This window comes from Corticium candelabrum, chromosome 1, assembly GCF_963422355.1.
Source record: "Corticium candelabrum chromosome 1, ooCorCand1.1, whole genome shotgun sequence".
Classification (NCBI taxonomy): domain Eukaryota; kingdom Metazoa; phylum Porifera; class Homoscleromorpha; order Homosclerophorida; family Plakinidae; genus Corticium; species Corticium candelabrum.
Window position 1 is genome coordinate 16501453 of NC_085085.1, and position 25555 is coordinate 16527007.

General features: G+C 41.9%; 3 protein-coding genes across 3 annotated transcripts; 2 read left to right on the forward strand and 1 right to left on the reverse strand.

Moving 5' to 3' along the window:
- The first annotated feature begins 62 nt into the window (after nt 1–62).
- On the forward strand, nt 63–16222 carry LOC134197020 (mitogen-activated protein kinase 1-like). Its single transcript, XM_062666255.1, has 12 exons — nt 63–180; nt 266–392; nt 580–635; nt 7121–7310; nt 13581–13713; nt 14040–14111; nt 14172–14251; nt 14312–14390; nt 14465–14574; nt 15761–15827; nt 15887–15922; nt 15982–16222. Exons 1-12 carry the CDS (start codon nt 71–73, stop codon nt 16014–16016), a joined length of 1095 nt encoding a protein of 364 aa, XP_062522239.1. The 5' UTR covers nt 63–70; the 3' UTR covers nt 16017–16222.
- Nucleotides 16223–16955: 733 nt separating this feature from the next.
- LOC134194018 (uncharacterized) lies at nt 16956–17974 on the forward strand. The gene is made up of 5 exons (XM_062662916.1): nt 16956–17092; nt 17164–17226; nt 17298–17618; nt 17681–17734; nt 17798–17974. The coding sequence occupies exons 1-5, from the start codon at nt 17083–17085 to the stop codon at nt 17875–17877; spliced, it is 528 nt and encodes a 175-aa protein (XP_062518900.1). The 5' UTR covers nt 16956–17082; the 3' UTR covers nt 17878–17974.
- A 5832-nt stretch (nt 17975–23806) lies between these two features.
- Nucleotides 23807–24752, reverse strand: LOC134193968 (uncharacterized). The gene has a single exon (XM_062662845.1). The coding sequence runs from the start codon at nt 24511–24513 to the stop codon at nt 23905–23907; it is 609 nt and encodes a 202-aa protein (XP_062518829.1). The 5' UTR covers nt 24514–24752; the 3' UTR covers nt 23807–23904.
- Between the last annotated feature and the right edge of the window lie 803 nt (nt 24753–25555).

Consider the following 25555-nt stretch of genomic DNA (forward strand, 5'->3'; position numbering starts at 1 on the left):
TTTCTCTACCGGTGCTGTTGAAGTTAAGCAAATGCCCGTATGCTCATCATTTAGATCAATAACCTGTGAGATGGCGACTCCTCTGAAGCATATCGACGTAGTTCGCGGTCAAGAGTTTGATGTCGCTCCTCGTTACACAAATCTGGCTTACATTGGCGAAGGAGCATACGGCATGGTTGTGTAAGTTTCTAACTGTCAAGACGCCATCGAAGGCTCGTCGATAGCCACTCGATCAGCTTCTGCTGATCCTATATTTCGTTTTCAGGTCTGCTGTAGACGCAAGCAATTCCCAAGGAGTAGCTATTAAGAAGATAAGTCCATTTGAGCATCAAACTTACTGTCAGCGTACTCTACGCGAGATCAAGATTCTTACACGATTTCGGCATGAAAATGTGTGTGAGCTTTCCTTGTGTTGTGTTTCTGAACTTGGCATTAGGGTAGCTAGAAGGTTCTAGATTTGACGGGTAGCCCATTCGCGTGCTACGTTGTTGGGTCGAGGCGTTTTCTTTGCACCTGGAGCGAGGAAACGTGTCACGGCAAGGGTTAGAGTCGCTGCTCTAATGCTTGCTTGTTTTCTAGATCATCAATATCCAGGATATTATTCGTACGAGCAGTATCGACGAAATGAAAGATGTGTAAGTCTAAAATAATAACTGAATGAGACTAGCGCAGACGGTGTGTACTGTACTGTAAACTCTAATTTAAAATGCATGTGAAGCGCGACTGCTGCTCGTGCATGAAGTACAGTTGTATTCGTGCATGTTTTGTGTAGTTGTACGTTTTTGCATGTCATTGAAATTACACACAAGAAGGAAGGAACAAGACGTTGGTGGAAGCAAGCCTATTTGGTCTCTCTATCATGGTTTTTTGATGTTATAAACTTGTTAGCTAAAGTGTGTCATAGCTGAAGTGCTGTAGCTGTATGTCTCTCAGAGTTTCGTCTAATGTGCACTGTAGTGCGTGCGTGCGTGCGTGCGTGCGTGGGTGGGTGGGTGGGTGAGTGAGTGAGTGTGTGCGTGAGTGAGTGCGTGCGTGCGTTGTCAGTTTGTGTAGGGTCAAATCCTCATGATGAGTGGATACATCTTGGGTTTCTTAGTGGTGATTTTACCCTACCTGCAGACTCGGGGACCAACTGTGACTTAAATATCGGTTTTGGGTGAGAGGACTTTGGGTGCTTATGTTTTAGTAGGTGTCATACTCAGTGTTGTTGAGAGTACATCTGACTGTAATATGTGTTCACACGTGTTACATGCAGTAGTCTTAGAAGAATCTAATGTCTGCACGATGAGGTTGATGGTATTTGATGTGTGTGTAAACTATGCTCATCATAACCTATTAATAACCTAGCCCTAGGAGATTGTTAGCAAGTACCCAGAGGTGGGGTGCCCAGTTGTAGAGCTGGGGCGATGACCTGTAAAACAATTAGCTTCTTATGTTTGATGTAGTGTGCATGCTTGTTTGTACAAGGTATGTCTGTTTGTCTTTTTGCTGTTTTCCTCTTTTCTGTTTATTTTGTCTGTCTGTTTTTATGTGTTTATGTGTCTGTGTTTGTTTTGCCTTTGTCTATGTGTTCGGGTCTGTTTGTGTCTTTTTGTGTGTCTGTCTTTAAATGTATGATACAATGGCGGCAGAGTGACTCACAAGTTGGGGGGCTAATCTGGAGATAGCACATACAGTCAGAAGAATCAGATTTCTGCCAATGTCGCAAGTTTGCTTTAAGAGGTAGAGTATTCTGAATGGTGTTAAGACAGAATGAGAGGACACTGTCTTTGAATGACAGTACTGTCTTTGAATGACAGTACGGTCTTACTCCAAATATCATATCCACTTGCAAGTGCAGTGTCGAGCCTTGTGCAACACAAGCTTTGATGAGATCCAAGCGTCATTGATCATCTACACTCTGTACTAGTTGTTTGGCTTTGCACAAACTGGCAAATTTGCATGCACGTGTGATGGTTCTGAAAACTCAAATGGTTCTTGAAATACGTAGGAGAAAGGTTTGAATTTAAAACGCTCGTCTTCAACAGTTAGCAGTGCCTAAGGCTTTAGTATTTGCTATGAACACAACTGGTAGTTTGCTCTTTGTCAAAACGGGAGCAGCATCAACTGTCTTACACAGGTCTTCCAATTCAGTAAAGGTACTCGACTTAATATCACAAGGCAACAGGCACAGATCAATTGGCAATCCTAGGAAAGTTGTAAATTTATCCCTAGTGAAAGGGATATCTTACCCACAGAGTTTACCTTGGGATCATAAAAGGCAGATGATAGTCGGCTTCTGAACATTAGCGAGCGACATTTTACTACTTTTGCTTCAATTTTTGACCGTTTTAGAACTTGCACAAATGACACTGTTGATGACCAGAGAGAGGATGGACTGTTTGAGAGTAGCGTTAGATCGTCTGCAAACATAAGACAGTTTATGCTTGCCTTGCACGATGACAACCTGTAGCTGACTTGAACAGGAGCCTCAGCAGCCAAAAGTTTGCAGAGCAGGCAAGTGACTGAAGTAAAGATTGCAACAGAGAGCGGGTCACCTTGAAAGACTTCAATACTGTAAAGAAACAAATTTTGTGAGAGAGTCATTCACGAACACAGAACCATACAGGTTGAAGTATAGATACAATTTTAGATGAACAATGATAATGATGGATTGTGAAATCAATAAGGTTGTGATGGACACTCCCAAATGCATTTTTGAAGTCAAGCCAGCTACAGCAAATGGATATCTGCCACTTCCTATCATCTTTGAGAGATTTCATTAGAAGAAACTGGTGTTCCAGACAGCTGGGCACACCACTGAGGAAAGCTTTCTGAGTGTCAGTAGGCCAGTAAAGATTCTCAATCATGAATTTACTTCATTTATTCTAGATGACGTTGTGTACAACTTGCCGATCAAAAGTTTGACAGGTCAGAGCAGTTATCCGTAGCAGGGCCCTTAGGAATCAGTTTGATTACTGCCTTCTTCCACAACTGATGTACGGACTGACAAGTCCAACTAGAGTTGAAGAGATCCAGAAGAGTAGGCCAGAGAGAAGGACAACGTTTGTAAACAACATAGCCAATTCCATCTAGAGGCGAAGGGCTAGACTTAGATCGAACCGTCTTGACCATTGAGATAACTTCAGACATTGTTCTTGGATTGTCATTGAAAGACTAGAAGGAAGAGGTGGTGTTTTAACCATTCTGGATAAGGAAAGTCTGAGTCAACTCGTCAACTTTATAGGAGTTGTAGAAGAAGCTGTAAACCTTGTCGTTGGAGCTGACAGTACGGACATTGGCTTTTGAAGTATAAAACAGTTTCTTGCTAAAGTTCCAAAAATCATTGTCACAAGCTTTCTGCTTAGCAAAGATGTGTTTTTTCTCTTGGATAGTAATTCAGCACGCTTTGCCTTGTTGTGAGCACGAACAGGGCAAGCTCATTTCAGTTTCAAGGCATTCACTGAAGAGACATTGACACCATCATGTACAGCTTTTCTTTGCTCACTGTGTGCTTTGATTTTCTTCTGGCGTAAGAATTTGGAGCGATAATTATGACCTGCCCAACAGCCCAACAACAACAGATGGGACCATGCACTGCAATGACAAATTTGAGTCATGGACCTGCTCTGTTGCAAGCACAGAGGTTTGGTATAGAAATCAGCTTTGTAGCACAAACGGTTGATACTGATACCCACTCTTACAGAAGAACTGAACACAAACTCAACCCTACATACCAATGCTACTGCGTTGGTGATAGATACTGCTATTACATACAGAGATACTGTTATTATATACATAGATACTGTATTATGTACATACACATATTATAGTTTGTAGAATGAAACATTAGGACCAGCATTAGGGGAAGGAGACGTACTAGCCTCTCCAGTTTTGGAGGACGTGGTTTATTGTTTAGAGATTCAGGATTTATACTGGTTGTGCGTCCAATGCCAGCAATGTTCTTTAAGATGACCGAAGATGCTTCACAGCTTTATAAATACTGGCAATTGCTGCTCTGTTCTAGAATCTGTGTTATTGATCTGCTTACTGTGAGGTTTTTAGTCCATTGAAAATGTACCTTGTTATTCTCTGTCATCTTCATCATCTAAACACTTATTGAAAAATCACGTTGAGAAGGTGGAAAATCTTGTTGTGGGCTACGTGACTAAGGAAAGACTCTCATTTGTAAAATCTGGCAGAAAACTTGTTGACTGACAACATAACTTTAATATCTTTTGAGCTTCAAAAGGATAAGTTCAAAGCTATTGCAATATGTTTATGTAAAGTTTTTCTTAATATTTAATAAAAAAACTAAAGCAAACACTCAAATATTCTCTAGGTTTTACTGTGATAATGCAGATGAGTAGTGGGCACGTTAAGAATTTAATTTGATTTTTGGCCTTTTAGTGTTGATGCGATGGTATGTGCGTTGGACCAGCAACATATGGTCAAATGTTGGGCATCTTTATTGTGTTTTCTGTTCTTTAACTTAACTATAACCTGCAACAACAAAAATTGAAATTTGCAGCGAACAAATGGCAGTCTTAAAGGAGCACTTCACCGGTCCCGCATCTCTGACTTCTAAACGTTTCTGGTCACACATCAAGTTGGGAAGTTTGGTACTATCTCAGAGCAAACTTGATAGCAGTGCATTTTGCTCAGGTTAGAAAACAGAAATGTACGAGGCGGTTTTCTTAATAACGTCCAATAAGCGTAGGTTTGTTTTATTGCTTCTTGTAGACTTTGATATTTGCTTAGGCGAAACTAAAACTTGCTTTTGCATCACTGACTCACCTTCAGTCGATGGCAAAAAGCACACATACGGCGATGGTTCGGCTGTAGAATGAAGGCACTTTGTGTCACGTGATTATTCGCGGTGACGCACGTTTCTGTGTGTTTTTCGCATCACGCAAGCTCTTTTGTACTGTAGTATGGCCTCCATTTGTAGAAAGAAACACGGAGGAAAGTGTGAAAGACCGAGCGATTGCAAGTCGTTCAAGACGATCATGTGGAGTCTACAATGTGCAAACGACTGAGTGACTTATGAACTGTAACTTGTTCTATTTCACTTTCAGAGTTGCCTGAAGCGTCTAGACCTGTCTCTTGTGTGCTTTAGTAGTTGGCTTTGGAAAGCAAGACCAAAACAATGCACTGCACAACACAGCAAGTGTTCAGTCCGAAGCCCAAGATCTTAGCGTATGTTAACATCTACTGCGCATGCGTCAATCGGTGATGTGTTCCTTTAAGGAATTTGAATCATCATCAGCTGACACAAAACTAGAGAACAGAGGTTATTAGATCAAGATCATCTGCCATTGCTATATGTGCATGTATAATTAAGCAGTTATTTGGTTGCTCTTGAGTCATGTTGCTTTTTGGATAAGTATTCTCTATTTCCGTGAATAGTGCCCGGCATTATTTTTCATAGTTCTGAAACATGGGGCATTATTTGAGCATGGGGATTATTATTTCACAAGCATGTAGACTGTTGCATTGTTTGTTCACATATGTACGATCACACTACACATAACTTAGTCTAATCTTACCGTTACCCTCTAGCTACTTTTGCTATCAATTGGGTCGTATTCCTGGTCTGTTGCGTAAGTTGAATCGTCACTCTTCAGTGGTTCTATCTTGGTGTTCATTTCATCACAGCTGGACGTGTTGATAGATAGGTATGCATATAACTGGATTTGAATACTACCCCAGTGAGGCACTAATTGAGCATGGGGCATTATTGTTTCGTATAAGCTCATAATGGGGCATTACGGTGTTATACTGTTTTCAAGTGAAGAAAGTGTTAGACATTGCAAATGATATTGGTAATGTTAGAAAATAATTGGAGCAGTTTCTGTACTACCGATGAGAGTCTTTTTTGTCTGGCTTCACAAATTGTTTGAATGCTTGTAACTTGAGTTACTTTGGGTACACCCTCATGCTTTGTGTATCATACATCAGCATGTAGCTAACCCTCATGCTTTGTATCATACATCATACATCAGCATGTAGCTAACCCTCTTGCTTTGTATCATATATCAGCTTGTGGCTGTGAATATAGCCGGTCAAGGTTTACATCATTTGTTAGCAGAGTTACAGAATGTTTTCTCAAGTTTTCTCCTATTTCTTTCCGTTTGCACCAACAAAGAAGCAAGACGTCAAGACTTTATTGTTTTGTTAGAGAATGAGTAATGGCTGTATTCAGAGTTGGAGGGGATACAGAAGTCCCCTGCTTTGGCACCACTGTGAATCACACAGGGATTTTATCTACATTCATGTGCGCATTTCTTATAATAATGTGCTTCATCCAGACAAGTCTAGCCGAAGTTTGAACAAGAGTTTTTCTAGCTAACCATTCGACAGTAATAGACAGTCGTAACCTAATAAGATTTGTGTCTGTATAATTTTTATTGCAGCTCGTTCTACTTAGGTCTTTATTGAAAATAATACCGTGAGGTCCAGTCTCGTTTGAAAATGTAATATTGGAAATCAAATCATTGGAAGAACTGCATCTCTATGTTATTCATTGCAATTGAGCTGTCAGATGTAATTGTAATAAAACAGGATTAAGAATTTGCAATTTCTCATTGTGGCTAGGCACTTTTTTATGTCTTTAGTTATGAAAGGCTGGTTCACATGCACTTGCACCTCTGGACATGAATCTGATAGAAGGCCATCTTATGGATGATGCCATATTATCACTAACAACAGTGATAGTCTGAGCTGGATGAAGGGAATTTCTTTTGTGGGTAGCAGACTGCATCATGTTTGTCTTTAAAATTTGTCTTCTAAATAATTAATTGTTTTTTGGCAAGATGCATACAATTCTACATTATTGGATGGGATAAAGTGATTTGTTGCTGTACTTTGTTGTTTGCAAGTGCACGTGCAACACACACACACACACACGCACACACACATTTACTGATTTTATAGGTAGTAGCTGCAAGGAAAGTAGTGCTTACACTATCCAGCATTGAGTTTTCGTAGCTAGAAATATTCAGATGCAACAAGAAGCAGACTGCTGATAACTGTTTGGTGTATTCACTAGTAGATTAGCAGGTTGTCAGCCAGGTTACAGATAGAAAGTCCACTTTGCTGCTGGTAATCTTTATAGCAGTAGTATCTTTATTTTGTTTAGTTACATTGTCCAGAGTTTGATGGAGACAGACATGTACAAGCTGTTAAAGACGCAACATTTGAGTAACGACCACATTTGCTACTTTCTCTATCAGATACTAAGAGCACTAAAGTACATCCACTCAGCCAATGTTCTCCACAGAGATCTCAAGCCAAGCAATCTTCTTCTAAACACAACTTGTGATCTTAAGGTGATTGTGGTCATACATTACTGTTTAATTGTTGCTGATGTTTTTATGATTTTAATGGACTTAATTAATGGAGACAGGTGCATCATACTTTATTGAGGTCACACTTGTTCAAATTGAGTGAGATTTCATTAGCAATCACCTTACTTATTGGGTAGTGATACATTACACTGTTTTAAGCTGGATCTTTATCGCATTGGAGGTCGGTAAATGAGCAATAGTCACAGTTATGAACAACTTCTTACAGTACATGCTAGAATTGTGGTTTCTTATGTATGTTTTTACTTGGAATGAAGTGATGATTAATTAAGGGGCCACTGACACTCAAAATTAGAAAATTATTTTAAATTTTTATGTGATAGTTCTAGGTGTACATACTGGGAAAAATAATTTTAGATTTTAAAAGCAAAGTTTCTATAAGACAATTTCACTGTAATGTGCTTCTGGTTTATTGTATTCGGTTTATCGTATTCGGTTTATCGTATTCGGTTTATCGCATCTGGTTTCAAGCAGCATATTCGGGGCGTGTACATATGTCGTAAATGTGAGAACGGATGTCACGTTAGCATAAAACGTTTTGATGACTGTACAATAGTTAGCAGGCAAAACACCATTGTTTACAGCTACTTCATCCTCCGGTTGCATGATGGTTTGAAACAGTCTGTGTGCATAGTACCTTTGGTATCCTATGGAGTAGATACTGGTGATGTCGAGAATGACTCGGAAGACGATGAGAGTGAAGCCGTAGAATAGGTAACTTTGAGCCTGTCGCCGGTGAGACGCCATCGCTGGTAGCACCCGAAGACAAGCAAACAAACGACTACTTGATTTATTGTGGTAATAAACAGTTTAGGATGATCTGCAAGTCATGTAGTGGAATTTTCTTTAGGTGTACAACTATGTAGTTGTAGTTGCTGACCTCTGGTCATCATTGTGGGTGGTGCCAGGACAAACTTGGAAGTAATTGATAAAATTGCATCACTGAACACCCTGGTGTTTGTCTAGATGTGCGAGTTCTGCAAACTGCATACAGCAGGACTATGGCATTGCATGAAACTGACATTCCTCCTCCAATTTCATGCATGAGAAACTATTCTATCAATAATACTGACTTTCAACAATGGATTTCTGTGCTGCAGAGGAGATATACAGATATACTTCTTACCATCAATTAGCAAGATGGTGTAAACTGGCTATTAGTCCTCTTGTCAGCAGATTATGGCTCAACAGTTTTATTCAATTTAGTTCATCACTATATGTACACTTCCATAAAGTCTAAATACAACTTACTCTCTTTCTTTCATGTTTTCGAATGCCAACCTCTGGTGTTTCCAACTGCCCATCCTTCGCACTGTCTCAATCAGTATGTATGGCATTCTGCTCAATTTTGGTGCCTAGTAGCCTAAACTAAATTGCTCGCACAATCCTGGCTCGTCTTCAAAGCAGTCTGCTTCGAAATAACGACTACACAAGACAGAAGAATCATTTGGGGTTTCCCAGCGATCTCTCGTTTCTCTTACTTGTTCTGCCCACTTTTGTCTTTGTTCGGGGTCTTCGGAAACCGAACGAGCATCACACCTTCTTTCACAGTATTATAGCACTCAGCTACCACACATCGTCTGATCATTCTAACTGTAGCACCCGCTTGAGTCTTGTGCATTACCAATTTCCTTTGCGCTAACGCGACATGTTCTCACTTTTACGTTATATGTACATGCCCCGAATCATCTGCTTGAAACCAAATGCAATAAATCAGAAGCACATTACAGTGCAATTTTCTTATAGAAACCTTTCTTTAAAATCTGAAATTATTTTCCCCCGGTATGTACACCTTTAGAACTATAACTAGAATTTTAAAAACTTTTCTCTGAAAAATAAATAGATGTAGGGATTGTATAAAAAGTAACAGAAACAAGATCTATAGATAATATGAACCAAAGCCAGACATCATTAGGGAATCCTTCCAACCTCCAAAATGTAAAATGTAGGGAATGTGGGGGTTGGAATGATTCACTAATGATGTCTGGCTTTGGTTCATATTATCTATAGATCTTGTTTCTGTTACTTTTTATACAATCCCTACATCTATTTATTTTTCAGAGAAATGTTTTTAAAATTCTAGTTTGGTAAGTTTTTAGGAGCGCAAAAGCGTGCAACATATACCTAGGGTGTACATGTCTTCACTAGGGCTTGTACGTCTTTTCTAGGCATGTATAGGATTTAGTGCGTTTTCATTAGCATTAATTAAACCTGTTTATACATGTATGTAACAGCTTTCGTTAGACATGATTCAGAGGTAGTGTACTTAAGCTCAAGTGGTCTGTAAGTCTACGGGGTAAATGCGGAACCATGGTATCCTAGTGTACATTGCACGAATATAGGATCCTAATTTTTAGTGCCTTTGCATTGCTCTTTCTTCTGTGCGTGTATAATTGAATATGCAATGGCAGTTGGAGTCAAAGCCAAAGATTATCACATACGGGATATGCATTGCAAATGTTGGGTTCCCGTATAGATTGCTATGTGTACGTAATTATTTGTCAATTTTGCTCCTGTGTACAACGCAGATCACAAACAATTTCAGACTAGACCGGACAATGGCAAACATGATCGAATTACACAGTTCTGGTGGTAGACTCTTTCATAGACTCTTTGGGCATAGTTGATTGGCGCTTTGTCCATTGTCTCTGGTTGCCGTGGACAAGCATCGCAAATACTGCTCTGTGATTGGCCCGATCTGTGCAACAGCGTTGATGGCGGTTGAAGGATCAAATCTGCTTGAAAGAAACACAAATTTTTTGACATCCTTTTTGGTTTCTTTAGAATAGAGTTCGGGTAATTCTAAAGCGCTTTCTAAAGTTTCACAGCCGTACATAACGTACAAAAAGAGATCCGTGGAGAAGAAGAAGAAAAATCAGAACAAAATTGACTAATGGGTCTCCGAGGCTAGTAACTGTTTTCTAGGTTGTTAGATGATTATTGACCCAAACAAGAATAGGATATAGTACACAACGTGACAACATTTTATTTCGTTAATTTTGAGAAATTTTAGTCTTCATTTACTATGTTTTCTAAGTGTGCAAAAAGATGACCACGCCCCACGACGCTCCAAAACCTGGGCAATCCGTACATACAGGGTACTACCGTACCCTGTAATATAAAAATTTAAAATAATTTTAGATTTTTGCGTGTCAGTGGCCCTTTAAAGGGTAACTGCAACGCAAAAATCAAAAATTCTTTAATGTTGGAAATTGATAGTTCTAGTTGCATACATGAAAAATAGTTTTAGATTTTTAAGTTAAGTCTTCGCTGAGATATAGCAGGTCAAACTTGCTTCTGGTTCTTCAACGTGTTATAATGGGCGTGGTGTAGTGTACATGTCACAGTAGGGAGACTCCACGCTAGCGTGTATTGTAAACAAAGGAATCTGTTGCAAAAGAATGGTTTGGTGTTGCGTGGCTGCAGGATGCACCAGTTTGTGCAAGTCATACGCAAGCGTGTTTTGATTTCCGAAGACCCCCAAGCTAAGAAAGAGTGGGAATCGCAAATAAGGAGGACAATTGCAGAGATGTTTGTGTCGTCCGGGCGACTAGTACTGAGTATGCCCCATCCTACTGAGTGGACAGGAGTCTGTAGTAGCCACTTTTAGCCTGATTGCTTTGAGATATGTACAGCCAGGTCTATTCAAGAACTTGGTCTGGGTTATAGAAGAGCAAATTGAGGCCACCATTTGCCAACTACTTGCCTCCACACTTCATGATTGCAGCCCTCTGGAACCTTCACAAAAGAAAAGGAGAGCCACATTTGAGAAGGGGGAGGGTAAGGAAGACTCTCGTGCAGGACTAAAAGTTCTGCAAATGGCTAGGAGAGGTCAGACTCTTGATGACTGTAAATAGACTCGCGTCTATAGGTGCTAGATGTGTAGTGAATGCAGTCGTATGCATTACAGTATACTGTACAGTGAAGTCAAATCTTGTGTCAACGTTAATTCAATGTACGAACTTCAAGTCATTTTGTTCTCTCTCTCACAGCACTAGAGTTTTGCATAAACTCACTGTAGCACTATTGTCGCTAGTATTCAACATTATTATCGTGTCATTATTTGAGACAACCTCAAATAAGTTTTGACAGCACACGCACTCCACACAAGTACGTATCCATCATCTCACAACGATCGCAGCTGCACCTGTGATGGTTGTTTACTTACCCGGATGTGCATCGATTACGTTTGCTACTCCTACTTCTACTTGCGATGGTGACAGGCTATCAGGTAGCCTGTCCTCTTCCTCGTCTGCTTCCAAGGCAGCAGGCGATCTCAAAGCTTCAGAGACACTTTCACTGAGCTCGAACTTGCATGGTCTAGTCGCTATATGGCTCTCAGCAGATCTTCATCCTGCGATTCGAGCGATGACGGAACATTATCATCACGTAAAAACCTCCAGAGGGCTCTTCAGAAGAATAACTGTTGCTGCTGTTGCCTCTACCCTAGCAGCGTTGCCTTGGATATGAAGATGTAGTCATTTTTACATGCCACTGACTATACAGACACACACACATGTCTCCTCTTTGTAATGTGTACACTACGCCATGCCCGTTATAACGTGTTATTGGAAATGAAGAACTGGAAGCAACTTTGACCTGCTATATATCTCAGTGAAGACTTAACTTAGAAATCTAAAACTACTTTTCCTGTCATGTATGCAACTAGAACTATCAATTTTCAACATAGAAAAATTTTTGATTTTTGCATTGCAGTTACCCTTTGAAGGTAGATCTTTCAGCAGCATGTCTTAGAATGATTTTTATTACCATGATACTGTATTATTTGAGTGTGCTAACAATAATGACATATTACAATAATTTTCTTGTATAAAGAGAGAAACTGTACCTTTTACGTAGGTGCGACAAAGTTAATCATTCATTCATTCATAAGATTTTATTTATATAATTCTCTGGTTCTTTTCAAATTGTAGAATTGCTGGCATGAAGCATTTTGTCTGTTTCTGATTCAGATGTTGAGAGCAACTGTAGCCATACATCAGACTTTATTCTAACAGGGGAAGAAGACTCGTGGCATTCTCTATAGTGAATAGATTGTTAAAGGAGCACTTTACCGGTCCATGCATCTCTGACTCTGCCCTCGGCGCTAAACGTTTCTGGTCACACATCAAGTTGGGAAGTTTGGCGCTGTCTCAGAGCAAACTTGATAGCGGGAGCGTTATGCTAAGGCTAGAAAACAAAAACGTACGAGGCGGTTTTCCGAATAACATTCAATAAGTGTAGGTTTCATTTTACTGATTCGTGTAGGCTTTGATATTTGCTTAGGGGAAAGTAAAGCTTGCTTTCGCATCACTGACTCACCTTCAATCGACGGCGAAAAGCACACATACAGCGATGGTTCGGCTGTAGAATGAAGGCATTTTGTGTCACGTGATTATTTGCGGTGACGCACGTTTCTGTGTGTTTTTCGCATTACGCAAGCCCTTTTGTACTGTAGTATGGCCTCCATTTGTAGAAAGAAGCACGGAAGAAAGTGCAAAAGACCGAGTGATTGCAAGTCGTTCAAGACGATCATGTGGAGTCTACAACGTACAAATGACTGAGTCACTTATGAACTGTAACTTGTTCTCTTTCACTTTCAGAGTCACCTGAAACGTCTAGACCCGTCTCGTGTGCTCTAGTAGTTGGCCTCGGAAAGCAAGACCAAAACAATGCGCTGCACAACGCTGCAAGCATTTGGTTCGCAGTCCAAGGCCTTAGCATACATTATCGTCTACTGTGTGTGCGTCAATCGGTGAAGTGCTCCTTTAAAGAAGACTGCAGAGAGAAAGTCATAGAATATCATTGACAGAGTGGTGAGGAGAGAGGGAAGGAGGGACGGACAGAGGGAGGGAGGGACGGACAGAGGGAGGGAGGGACGGACAGAGGGAGGGACGGACAGAGGGAGGGAGGAGGGGAGGGGAGGAGGAGGAAGAGGAGGGGAGGGGGAGGAGGAGGAGGAGGAGGAGGGGAGGAAAGTAGAGAACTGACTTGAACATAATCACTTCATATGCATAGTACATAAAAAGCATCAAACAAACTTGCATCATCCTCAATTGTTTCTCTTTAATTTGGGAATGCTTTAGTAGAACTCTAGAACTTTTTAGTCTTTGTCATTATGGTGGTGCTAAGATGGTGGCAGAAAACTACCGCCTAGTGATATCTACTGTCTAGTATGGTTGGAAGATATATGTATGGACAGATGGTGTTTACTTATTGTATTGAGTGTATTAGGTGTGTGACTTTGGTTTGGCAAGAGTTGCTGATCCTGACCATGATCACACTGGCTTTCTGACTGAGTATGTGGCCACTCGTTGGTATAGAGCACCAGAGATCATGCTGAATTCAAAGGGCTACACCAAAGCTAGTAAGTTTACATCTTTACTTTAAACAGTGTAGCTTCTTTGCCATGTTTGTATATTGCTCAATGAAGTAGATGCTAGTAACTGATAGCTTAGCAGTCTTCTGTTTCACCTGATACATTAATTTAGTAAAATGATCCAGCATTCTGATTCAGAAGATGTTGCTTTGACTGTCAAATCACATTTTAGACATTTAGTTTAATTAGTGTAGGTACACACATTGTTGGACTTTACTGTATAATGGAATGTCGTATGTAATCACAGTAATCATGTGGTGTAGTATCCTTTAATGGTAGAAAGTTGGATGTAGTTGTATTTGTATTTCTATTAGTTGACATGTGGTCTGTTGGCTGTATATTGGCTGAAATGCTTTCTAATCGGCCTCTATTTCCTGGAAAACACTGTAATTCTTTCATGCAATAAGGGTTAATTAAAACTCTGTTAAGAGCTCGGCTATTTTTAGATTTGGATCAGCTCAATCACATCTTAGGCATTCAAGGATCTCCGTCTGCTGATGATTTGCAATGTATTCTCAACGACAAGGTTAGACTTGTTTTGTTGAGAAAATGTGATTATATTTATGCACTGAGTGTTATTGCCCAGGCTAGAAGCTATCTACAGTCCTTGCCTTACAAGCCAAAAGTTCCCTGGAACAGACTGTTTCCCAGAGCTGACAGTAAAGGTTTGTATTACTTTCATATTGAATCACTTTGACAGTTATAGAAACAAGGTTGACGGTGACTACGTATTTTGCAGCTCTTGATCTTTTGGACAAAATGTTGACATTTAATCCTCATCGAAGAATCACTGTGGAAGAAGCTCTGGCTCACCCATACCTTGAACAGTATTATGACCCAACAGATGAGGTCAGTGGTGATGATGTATTCTATTATTCTATCTATATTACAGGTATGTTAAGTGGAAATGTTTAGTTGGGTACCTTGGAATAGCCACTTTACGAATATGGCAGCAAATTTAATTTTGCAGGTCTTTGCTGATTTTCAGCCAGCTACAGGAGTTACCATTTCTCACTATCTCTCATATGCTTGATAGTGCACGTAAATGTACAAGTGACAAGTATGAAATGAAATTTATGTGAATTTTATATACTGCAACTACAGCTGTTTGAAGTACATGGCTGGTGTAAACAGTCAGTTAGGTCAGCTGGCTAGCCTGTGAAAAAATTGACTTTGCATGTACCAGGTTATTGTATGATTAAAGTATGTCACCATGTTGTTATTGTAACGTTTGCTTTTTGCTTGGGGATTTTTTCTGCTTGGCACTTGATAACTTAAAATTTAATTTACCTGGGCAAAGAACAGGTGAATCAGCTATATGAGTATACAGCAGCCATAAGCTTGACACTAGGGGTGCATTTCTTTGACCTCCACTAGCTCAACCGGTTGAGGTGGTAGAGGTAGGCTTGACTCTAGGGGTGCATTTCTTTGACCTCCACTAGCTAAATCGGTTGAGGTGGTAGAGGTACTCTGGTTGAGCGGAAGTAATCTCGGTGGAAGACAGTGAAAGAAACACAAGATTGGAAACGAGCATGTACACTTATCTGTAGCTCAAGATGGATAATATGCACGCGAGAAACGCGATCTCATGCTATTCTTTAGAGTCACTCTTACTGTTGCTATTACTGAAGTAGATGTTTTGACAATGCTTTATTGAACAACTACGATTTATTGGGGACCCAGTTGGAGGTATTGTTGTGCAGGTGGAAACTAGTTGGAATCTTGAGTTAGAGTTACGGTTAGGGTTAGGGTCGAGCTGCTGAAATCATGCTACTACCTAGCTTTTGCCATTTATCCATACGTGGGCATGTGCACTAGCCCGGCCACCTCTACTGAACTCTACCAGCTTAACCAACATTTTACTGGTAAAGCTGGTGGAGCCAGTGGACCTCTTTCACTTAATCAGGTTGAGCTTGTGGAGGTCAAAGGAACGCACCTTAGGCCATCTTTGCCTTAAGCTACATTACAACTTTGTTATGTTATCGTTATGTTTCATTAATTGATAGGGGCTAATACATTCGATTTGTGATACTAGCCTGTAGCAGAAAAGCCATTCACTTTTGAGACAGAGCTGGACGATCTTCCTAAAGAGAAATTGAAAGGTTTCTTAGTCCAACATTAGACCATGTAGTGATGATTGTAATGCGTTTATTTTATGCAGAATTGATATATGAAGAAATTGAAAGATTTCATAGCTGTCAGTTGGTCTCAATCTGTTAACTGACACTGGTCTAATATTGTACGCTTGGTGTTTAGTATCACAGTCATCAAGAAAGGTGGCAGCGGTATAGCTGCTGTAAACTGTAGTGTAGTCAATGAACAAGTCTAGTCAATGAACAAGTCTAGTCAAGTCTAGGAGTGAGAACTGCTCTGCAGTAGATAGAAGTTATGTGTCCGGTTGATCCACATGACACAGTAGATTGAATGCGATCCCCATGATACTGTTGATATGATGCACATGATATGAATAATTGCAACATAAGAATTAGAAAATGTACTCATTCTTTCTTTAGATATACGCGTAGGTATTCCACATTGAAGTTGGTCTGGTATGATTGAGTTTAGAAGAAATATTGCATCTGACAGTTTGCTAGAAATATTTTGGATAGGTCGTGCATAACAGCCATTAAAAGACCAGGGATTTTGTTAGTTATCAGTGGTGATTACAAAGTTCGGAGTTTGTATTGTACAGTACCCATATTACTCATAGCTCTGAGTGAACTCTATGCTTTCCTAGTAATTAAGCCAATGAGTGCAAATACTTACAGCCTGTAAATACAAAAACTAAACAGCAATAAGTCTAAAACTCATCAATCACTTTATAGAATAGGCAAGCGCTTTTATGTGCGAGTTAGTACAGTAATCGCTTAATTAACTTAAGCGAAGTTAGCAGATTTGGCAAATCCAAATCTAAGATATCTTCTAGCTTTGAATACGTAGGGTTAGGGTTAGTATGTATCATCATGACGCGCCATGTGTGTAAAGAGTCGTTTCGTGGGCTCATTGACCGTATGGTGTTACACAGCTACACGTCTGGTAAGAATGAACAGATACTAAATAGAAGACAGAGAACAGAAGTAGTGTACGTCCTTTATCACAGTCAATTGGCAGAATTGCAGATAGAACTGACGATGAGGAGCGCCACACTGAACAACTAGTCATGCAGATATAACTACGTGTGATTTCGCCACGTTTCGGCCTCCGTTGCCTTCTTCAAGTCAAGCTATCGAAAACCTGACTGAAACTATGTACATGTTGTAAAGCACACCAACAATAACATTTAGATTGTGACGTCACAGTTTGGCTATCGTCCAATTACATTAGAATCAGACGAACAGTCTCTAAAGATACGTTGCAATGCGAGCAGGTGAACGTGTTTGTTATAGATCTCTAGCTAAAGATATCGACATTGACAATGAACTCGTTTTATGTCTCTAGAATTCCTGTTTCACACTAGTTATGCCACACTAGTGGTGCTCGCGTTTTCCGTTCTACTAGCAGGTGATGTTCAGAAATGTTTCCGTCTACTAGCTTAGGTTGTACGGGTACATTTAGAATCGATCTTTTTACAGACAAAGCGACACCCACAAGTGCCACCAAACTCTGTACATACTGCAGCAACCCTGACCCTGACGAGTGTTTCGTCAATAGGAGTTATATCGGGTCCAATATTACGGCCATCCAGTGCTCAACCGGTGATGACGCTTGTTTCACTGCAACGACCCTGCGATCTGATACGTCTCAAGATGTGCAAATTGGTCGAGGCTGTGGCAACAAGCTCACAAATGTGTCTTCTTGCCTCAGTGTACACGTACCTCTAGGCGACGGCGTCACGGTTTCATCGTGCACATGCCTTTGTGCCAATTCAACATGTCCAGCCGTCAGGAATTTCAGTTAGTTTTTCAGAGTTGACTCGCCTTTACCAGTGTTAATTAAAATCTTTTTTCGTGCACAGATGAAATTGTAAAACACGGTTGTCTTTCTCCTATTGAATTTCCGCAAGGATCTGGTAAGTGCATGCACAGTAACTAGCAAAATTATTCACCAACATCTATTTTTATCTAAACTCTAGGTACAGCCTTCTCATGGAACATTTACAGCACGTATTGGGCTTGCTTTGCTCTGCTATTCGCCCAGTGCATGTTGCATTGAATGACCACACATGCACCAGTCTAGCCGGTAGATGATGAATCTTTAGTCTTGGAATGAAGATCTCACTATACATGTTCAAATATAATTATATTCACAACCTGCAAATTTGAATTGGCAGTCTCATTTCCGCACCGATTCTGTACCAATAAAGACTGAAGATCTATTACTAGAGACACACAGAACTATCGCCGAACGCGAAACAGACTCTAGTGAACAGAGAAGCACATTACTGTGTTAGACCTTCGGCCGGTCTAAGTAATCACATATCTCGTCACGCGATAATGTTTTGCAACTGAGGTTTAGCCCAACTCACTCGTCTCATGCAGTTAAGGTTTCCAATGCATTCGTCGTATAGCTAAACAAAGATGCAAAGCCGCGTCTCCAGACTTGGGTATACTTACAGGTCAGTCGCTTTGTCCGACAAACAGACTCGCTGTCATGGACAATGCACGTTCTTCTTCGCAAATTCCCGTGGAGAGCCAAATTTCTGTTGAAGACGACATGCACTCACTGTAAATAGTGATTTTTGCAACAAGACTGCGGCCGCTTAGCCACGCACTTCGAAATTCAAGCTGTTAGGCTGCAGAATCACTATGTAGAAGCAATGGAACAAGCAAAATGTTACAAGTCAGGTACAGCTATACGTACCGCATGGCGAGCACCTTCGCTCTCTAGACGCCTGGTTGTTGGTGGGAAAACGTGCACGTGCAAATGTAGACTAGGCTTTGTTTCCATGTGCTAAATCCTTATCTAAGTAAAGCAAAGGACTAAACACCATGCATGTACAGGATGGACGCCTGATGGCCGAATTCTCGTTAGCAGCTACCAAATGAAAGAGAGGTGGAGCCCTATGATGACATCACGTTCCTATTGGTCGGTAATGACGCCTATTGGTCGGAATAGCTTCATTTGCATCTGCGCTAATCGAGTATAAATACGGTCGTACTGTTGGTCGCACGTCAGACGGCTACTATACCTTTAGCTCGGATATTGGGGCCTCGGATAACAATGCAACTGCCCTATACAGCGCTAGCCCTAGGGCACATTCTTTATACTCCACAACCTATTTCGTTTGAGTTTGTAGCTCCACAACGTTATCCGCGGTTGACTGCTCATCGTAACTCCACAAAATAATTCACTGTCCCACTGGATTAGTTTCTGGAGTTTAGCTGGATTTACAATATGGGAACGCTTGAGCGTCGCGTCGTGTCACGTTGTCTTGCGTGGGAGTGGCACGTATCGCGTCACACACGTCGTACCATTCACAATACGATTTCAGCGCGCCGTAGACGTCGCTGCCTGAATTATTGAACTGACCACTCGCGCTTCGATTTTCTACTAGCAGAACTCTTGCCGGAACCCCCAGCTTGCTCAAATCAATTTCTAGGCGTTCTCCCATGCACGCAGGTCTTTGTACATCTTGCAGTTGATCATCCACAAGCAAGGACAGCTCCCTACGCAATCTATAGACCGCTCAACGTCGATTACAGCGCCCAAATCAATAATCATTGCCCACGGAAGCCAAACGTGCATTTATAGTTGGCTGTGATTGGTCGAAATCAAGGTGCTACTTACGACGCGACGTGTACAGCTTCCGGTTCGACGCTCAAATAGAACTTGGTTCTAGTTGGACGCGTCGCGTCGCGAGCGTCGCGTCCGTCGAATATCGCGTCGCGTCCGTCGAATGTCGCGTCGTGTCGACCATTTACAATTTGAATTTGTACTACGCGACGTGACGCGACGCGACGCTCAAGCGTTTGCATATTGTAAATCCAGCTTAAGGGAGAACGCGTAGAAATTGATTTTGAGCAAGCTGGGGGTTCCGGCAGAGTTCTGCTAGTAGAAAATCAAAGCGCGAGTGGTCAGTTCAATAATTCAGCCGGCGACGTCTACGGCGCGCTGAATCGTATTGCGAATGGTACGACGCGTGTGACGCGATACGTGCCACTCCCACGCAAGACAACGTGACACGACGCACGCGACGCGACGCTCAAGCGTTCCCATATCGTAAATCCAGCTTTCCTTTGACGTGAGACGACGCGACGCGACACGAGGTGTATTGTGAACCAGGCTTGATCTAATCTAAGCTGTCATCATAAGTCCGCCCCTAAACTAACTAACTAGTTGTAGGGTATCCTTCGGTGCCTCGCATTCGTGAGTAACACGTTCAACGGAGTTTTCTGACCGTCTACTGGAACGCCGAGTCCTAGCTAGACAATACGTATTTGTTGAAACCCTAGCTGTCATGAAAGTAGATTACGTATGTAGGCCTGGTATAGGTAGTCGTCGTTTTGCGATCGTGATCAAGACAATTGAAATGTACAGTCTAAGTATGCACTCAGTTCGTTGTAACGACAGCGGTATGGTATTTAGTGACATAGAAATTGATATCGGCAAACATTGGCTATCAACAGTGTTAGATGCTGCACAGCGTAGTAAATGATTGATCATACTGTAGTACGGGACGTGTGAATAGTTGACTGTAGGTGTCATTCAACTCCTGAAGGTGTTTCTTGGTTGTCAAGTACACACAATCCCTAGCTACAGTACAAAAGAATGGGGCGACGAAAGTTCGTGAAGCTTTTTCGTCGCCGTTTGCTCACTTAATTAAATGAATCGTTTCTACACTCATCTGTAGTCGGACACGGAAACGATTTTTAGGCCTTATCATGAAAACGTGGTCGTGGGGAGGAGAAATTTGAGATTTGTGTACACACACACACACACACACACACACACACACACACACACACACACACACACACACAACACACACACACACACACACACACACACACACACACACACACACACGCACACACACACACACACACACACACACACACACACACACACACACACACACACACACATCTAGACCAAGAGCTGGATGGAGAGCCATATAAGACCACGTCCCTTTCTGTTGTGCAACTCGGATTAGAAGCCTTGCTACGCTCAGCAATTAGCTCTACACTACACAAGAACTCTCTCTACGGCTTTGCACCACACCATAGCATCGATTATTTCCAGATTTAGACAAAAAGTTTTAATTATTGCGAATTATATTTCTGCGTTGTAACACCTGGAAGACATGCAGTTACTGTACTGTACACATACATGTGTGTACTTACTAGGTAGTAGTAGGTGTCGGACCAGTCACTTCCTGGGACTCCGAGGAGAGAACATCTCTGCGAATTATATTTGTACACTCCGTGATTTCTTCGCAGAATTGGCAGAAATATCATAATCGCAGAAAAATAATCGGATCATTGGTACAATCGTCACTCTTGCCCTAGCTAGTAGTAGTATTGTCACCCGCTTAGTGTGCGTAGTCTTGGGCAACCAGACCCTATTTCGCCGCGTCCGGATCAGGTGTGAGACTCTATGTATGATAATGTCGCCAGCCGTCTAACAATTATACTCTAGCACTTAGACCTGTGACAGTAATGACGCTATTAGTTTAAGACTTGGAGCATGCGTAGTACTATGTATGCTAAAGCGCGGAACAGCTAGACTCGAGCCGGATTGTCAATCCTCTCCAGCGAGGATTGACAATCCGGGGAATGACGAAGGCAGGGAGAGACTGGCTCGAGTCTACGGAACAGCGAGTAACGTAGCTGTGTTGAGATGCGTTGCTAGACTCCATAATACAACTGAAAGCATTACAAAGCCAATGCAGTGCACACGATAAGAAAACCTTCAACCGCTACTGATAAATGCCATAATTTTAATATCAATGGTCAGATGAAAACGCGCCAAATACACATACGGGAAATTAAAAAGCTGCTACTATCTCCCGTTCAGGTCCAAAAGTAGCTTCTAGTAGCGTACTAATAGGTCTCCCATTCAGGTCTGCAAACCTAGAATCTAAGACGGCTAAGCCAATTGATATTAATAATTCTAATGATTTGGTTTGTTTGGACTCAAGATTGCAACAACAGCATTGCTAACCCTAGGATTGGCATGATTAGTGTTGACCACGTTGACGATGCTAACAGGACGGCAAAGTAGTATGAGACTTTCGGGCGCGGCGAAATAAAGTCTGGCTACGCAAGACTATTAGTCCATGGGCCAAAGTCAAAAAAAGGCTTCAGAAAACAAGTCCCATTCCACCCTCGTGAAGACACAAGTTTCTTATCACCAAATGATAGACATGTCCAAGTACAGCATTTCTGCACTTGTCCCCCGTTGCGAAAAGTGTCCGTGTAGCTGTAATTACATATTTCAATTTAAGCAGCGCCGACGATCCGTTGTCCGAGGTTGCACTATACGTAGTAGCATTCAAAAGACGTTTGGAAACTAAGTAAATTATTTTCTACACCAAAGTCAACCCAACATTGCATTTCTAATTTAGTAATACCACATTTCTTACCTAAAACTCTCAAAATCGGCAGCTACATTTCGCTGTGATATTTACGCTGTCAATCCCCGGCTGACGACACGCTGCTATCTTAACTTAATTCTCAGCAGTATCATCACTATCACTATCATCATCGTCGTCGTCGTCGCCGTCGTCATCATCATCAATAGGAGAATTATGGATATCTACAGCATTGGTGTCGTCTCTCCCCGGTCACAGTTACTGCAATTCTCGCATCGACAGATTTCTGTACACTTCAGTTCATTTTTAAAACAACCGCAGCGATTGCTGTTGCAACCAGTTTTGCAGCTGCAGTTAAGTGCTGCAGTTAAGTACTTCTAGAATTGCATCTGGTGCTGGGGGGCTGGCTCATCCACTTGATTTCTATTTTTCCTGTCCATACACAATCCAACCGCGTCCATTACAACTTCCGACGGCAGGAAAGGCTTGGAGACTATGTTTCCAAATGTAGGCTTGGTAGTTGGTCCGTTTGACGTGTAGTGACGGCATCGGCTGTTGGGGGGAGGTTCTGACACGCAGGAGCCTTAGCACAAAAGATTTTGTACCTTGCTTCATTAATAGATGTGCAGTTCTGTTGCCCATACAATCGGCAAACAAACAATTCGCAACTTTTTTGAGTGTCTAACGAGCATTAAGGGGCTACTCCTAGTCCTGTCATGCCTGCCTGAATTGTACGATCTTTTATTAGAATTTCAAAAGATCGCTTTTTGCCTTTACCATAGAATGCACTCGCAGTATCGCAACCAGTGAATGCATGATATCCTGGAAGAGAGTTGCATATTCTGTTCCAAGCGCGTGGGCTAGCCTCGACAATGCACGAAACGCCGCCGGTCCTTGGTACCCGTTAGCCACAGTAACTGAACATGACGAAAAACATCCAAAGAGGCTGCATATATGCCAATGAAAGCAACGTCAGTGTCTGGAGATTTGATGATGGTAGTTGATTCTCTAGATTGTGCAGCGTGCACAGCATGTAGGGAGAGTCTTGTGTCTGCCTCCTCATGAGAGCACGTTAGCTCAAGAACCTCTGACCGCGATACCTGTTAACCGTCTGTAGATGTCAAGCGGACACAACCGGTTCCGGAACAAACGTAAAAATTAATGTTTTTGAGCATCCTACTGTAGCAAGAAGTCCACTCGTTTACTGAAAGTCCAACAGAGCACTCTTGTTGTTTCCAGAGGTTAGGTACTTCTTCTACTGCTTTGGACATCGCTGAGACGCATTAATATTATGGGAAACAATAACGCCGGTAGAGGCACGCTTGCTGCGCTCTGCGTCTTTGATGGATACAGATGGATAGCGATCTATGACAAAGTCAACACGAGAAAGCTGATCGTGGTCACGAGTGCCTAATACTAAGCGAAGAATTTGAAAAGCAAGATCTCGAGAAGCGCCTGTAGGCCTAAAGTCCGTTCAAAGAATGGAGAGCTCGTGGGAAAATTCCCGTATCTCGGTAAGTACGCCCCCTACACCGTTGCTACACATATCATTCGAAAGCACGTGACTAGGTGGAGTCAGATCTCTGGACAAATTAACTCTACAGATCCTGTGTTCGTAGATACAGCATATTTCCTGAAAGAGACTCCTCCCATGCATTACCGACAAAGAATACCGCCAGTAAATGACACCCACGACACTAATTGTACTAATCATTGTTATCATTCTCGTCGTCTCCTAGCAGGATCTCTTCACTGTCTGAAGAGTCCTCTGCACCTACTTCTATAACTAGACTTTCTACTGCTTGTTCTACCACGCCGTCTGATGTTCTGTAGTGGTTTTCCACTTTCTGGATAACGTGGTCGACACACTTCTTCCATTTGGCCGCCGACACGTTTTCAACGCCTTCTCTGGCCAGTTGTTCGATGGCTCTCATTGTAAACTCCTTGTTGTGGTCTGCAGCGTATCCTTTGACTTGCGCCCATACCAGTTCTATAGGATTCAGTTCACAATGGCCCACCGGAAGTCTGAGGACATCATGACCTGCATCATTGGAGAGAACGTCAGTGAGGTATTTCGTTTGTGGGTTGGTCGCCTTTATTAGCATGAACAACTCAGATTTCAGGCGTTGCTTATCGTAGGTAATACTGTGCTTGTCCAGGTACGCCATTATATCCTTTTTCGTGCTGCTCTTGGTGGGCACTTTCTCAACAACACCATTGTGGTACTTGGCGTTGTCAAGGACAATGACCGACTTGGGCGGACAGTGAGGCAACAGCTGTTTTTGGTACCATTCCATAAAATGCTTGGTATTCATTTCATCGTGGTAATCCCCGCTTCCCTTCTTACCCCTGAAAATGAGAGCTGCGTTGGGAATCCAGCCGTGCTCACTGCCAGCGTGGAGAATGATGAGTCTACCACCTTTTCCCGATGGCACTCGGATACCTCCTCTGCCATCATAGTCTAGCCAGCAACGTTCATGGGTATGATGGGCGTTCAACCAGGTTTCATCCAGGTAGACTATCGTTCTATTGTCGGAACGGAAAGTTTGTATTTTTCTCAGGTAATCGTGTCTCGCTGCAATTATTCTGTGCTGCTCATACAATGAAACCTTTTTGTTTCGTCGCTTGTAGCGAAACCCCATCCGCCTGACAGTGGCATACAACGTTGTCCTCCCAAATGGATACTCAACGTCTTCTTGCAAGGCCAACAGAAGTTTCTCCATGGTAGGCAGTTCACCGCTGGTGTAGAATCTGTGTATTCTACGACGAATAACGCCTTCTAAGAAGTTATCCGTTTCTTGCTGTGCTGCTCCTGACCCTGATTTTCTACCCAGCTTTGCTGGACTGCTGACAAACCCTTGTGATCTCATTTCACTTCCAACTCGCTTCACAGACGCAGGTGACACTTGCAGAGCTTCTGCAGTTCGCTTGATTACGTAGCCAAAGAGAATCGACGCTCCTGTGGTCTTCTCACGTTCAAAGAACTTTTTCACGCTCGCTATCATACCTTTGTGCGAGCTTCTGAAAGCTGTTTGTGGTTGTCTCTTTCTCTTTTGTTGTTGAGTAGCAGGAAATTCACTACCAGATGAATGATCAGACAGCAGTTGTAGGTCAGCTGACCGTGATGATGTTGAACTTTCAGGAACGTCTGAAGCAGCCATATGGGCGACGAGGACGCGAATGACAGAAAATTGTTGAACTATAGCGTATAGGACAGACCCAGACGTACTAAAGTAGATAGTAGGCAGCGAGGGCTGGGTAGCAACCATTGCTCTAATCGCTCGTTAAACGATTGTTAGTATTACAATACAGGATGATAGCAATATTTTTGCGTCCGCCCTAATTGTCTTATCTATT

Bases quoted from the DNA above. Each gene is read 5' to 3' on its own strand.
- LOC134197020 (XM_062666255.1), top strand. From the start codon at position 71: ATGGCGACTCCTCTGAAGCATATCGACGTAGTTCGCGGTCAAGAGTTT. The intron at 14,252-14,311 runs GTTAGACTTGTT...GTTATTGCCCAG, and splicing joins AATGTATTCTCAACGACAAG to GCTAGAAGCTATCTACAGTC. The intron at 14,575-15,760 runs GTCAGTGGTGAT...TTGTGATACTAG, and splicing joins ATTATGACCCAACAGATGAG to CCTGTAGCAGAAAAGCCATT.
- LOC134194018 (XM_062662916.1), top strand. The intron at 17,227-17,297 runs GTGATGTTCAGA...ATCTTTTTACAG, and splicing joins GTTTTCCGTTCTACTAGCAG to ACAAAGCGACACCCACAAGT. The intron at 17,619-17,680 runs GTTAGTTTTTCA...TTTCGTGCACAG, and splicing joins TCCAGCCGTCAGGAATTTCA to ATGAAATTGTAAAACACGGT.
- LOC134193968 (XM_062662845.1), bottom strand. From the start codon at position 24,513: ATGAATACCAAGCATTTTATGGAATGGTACCAAAAACAGCTGTTGCCT.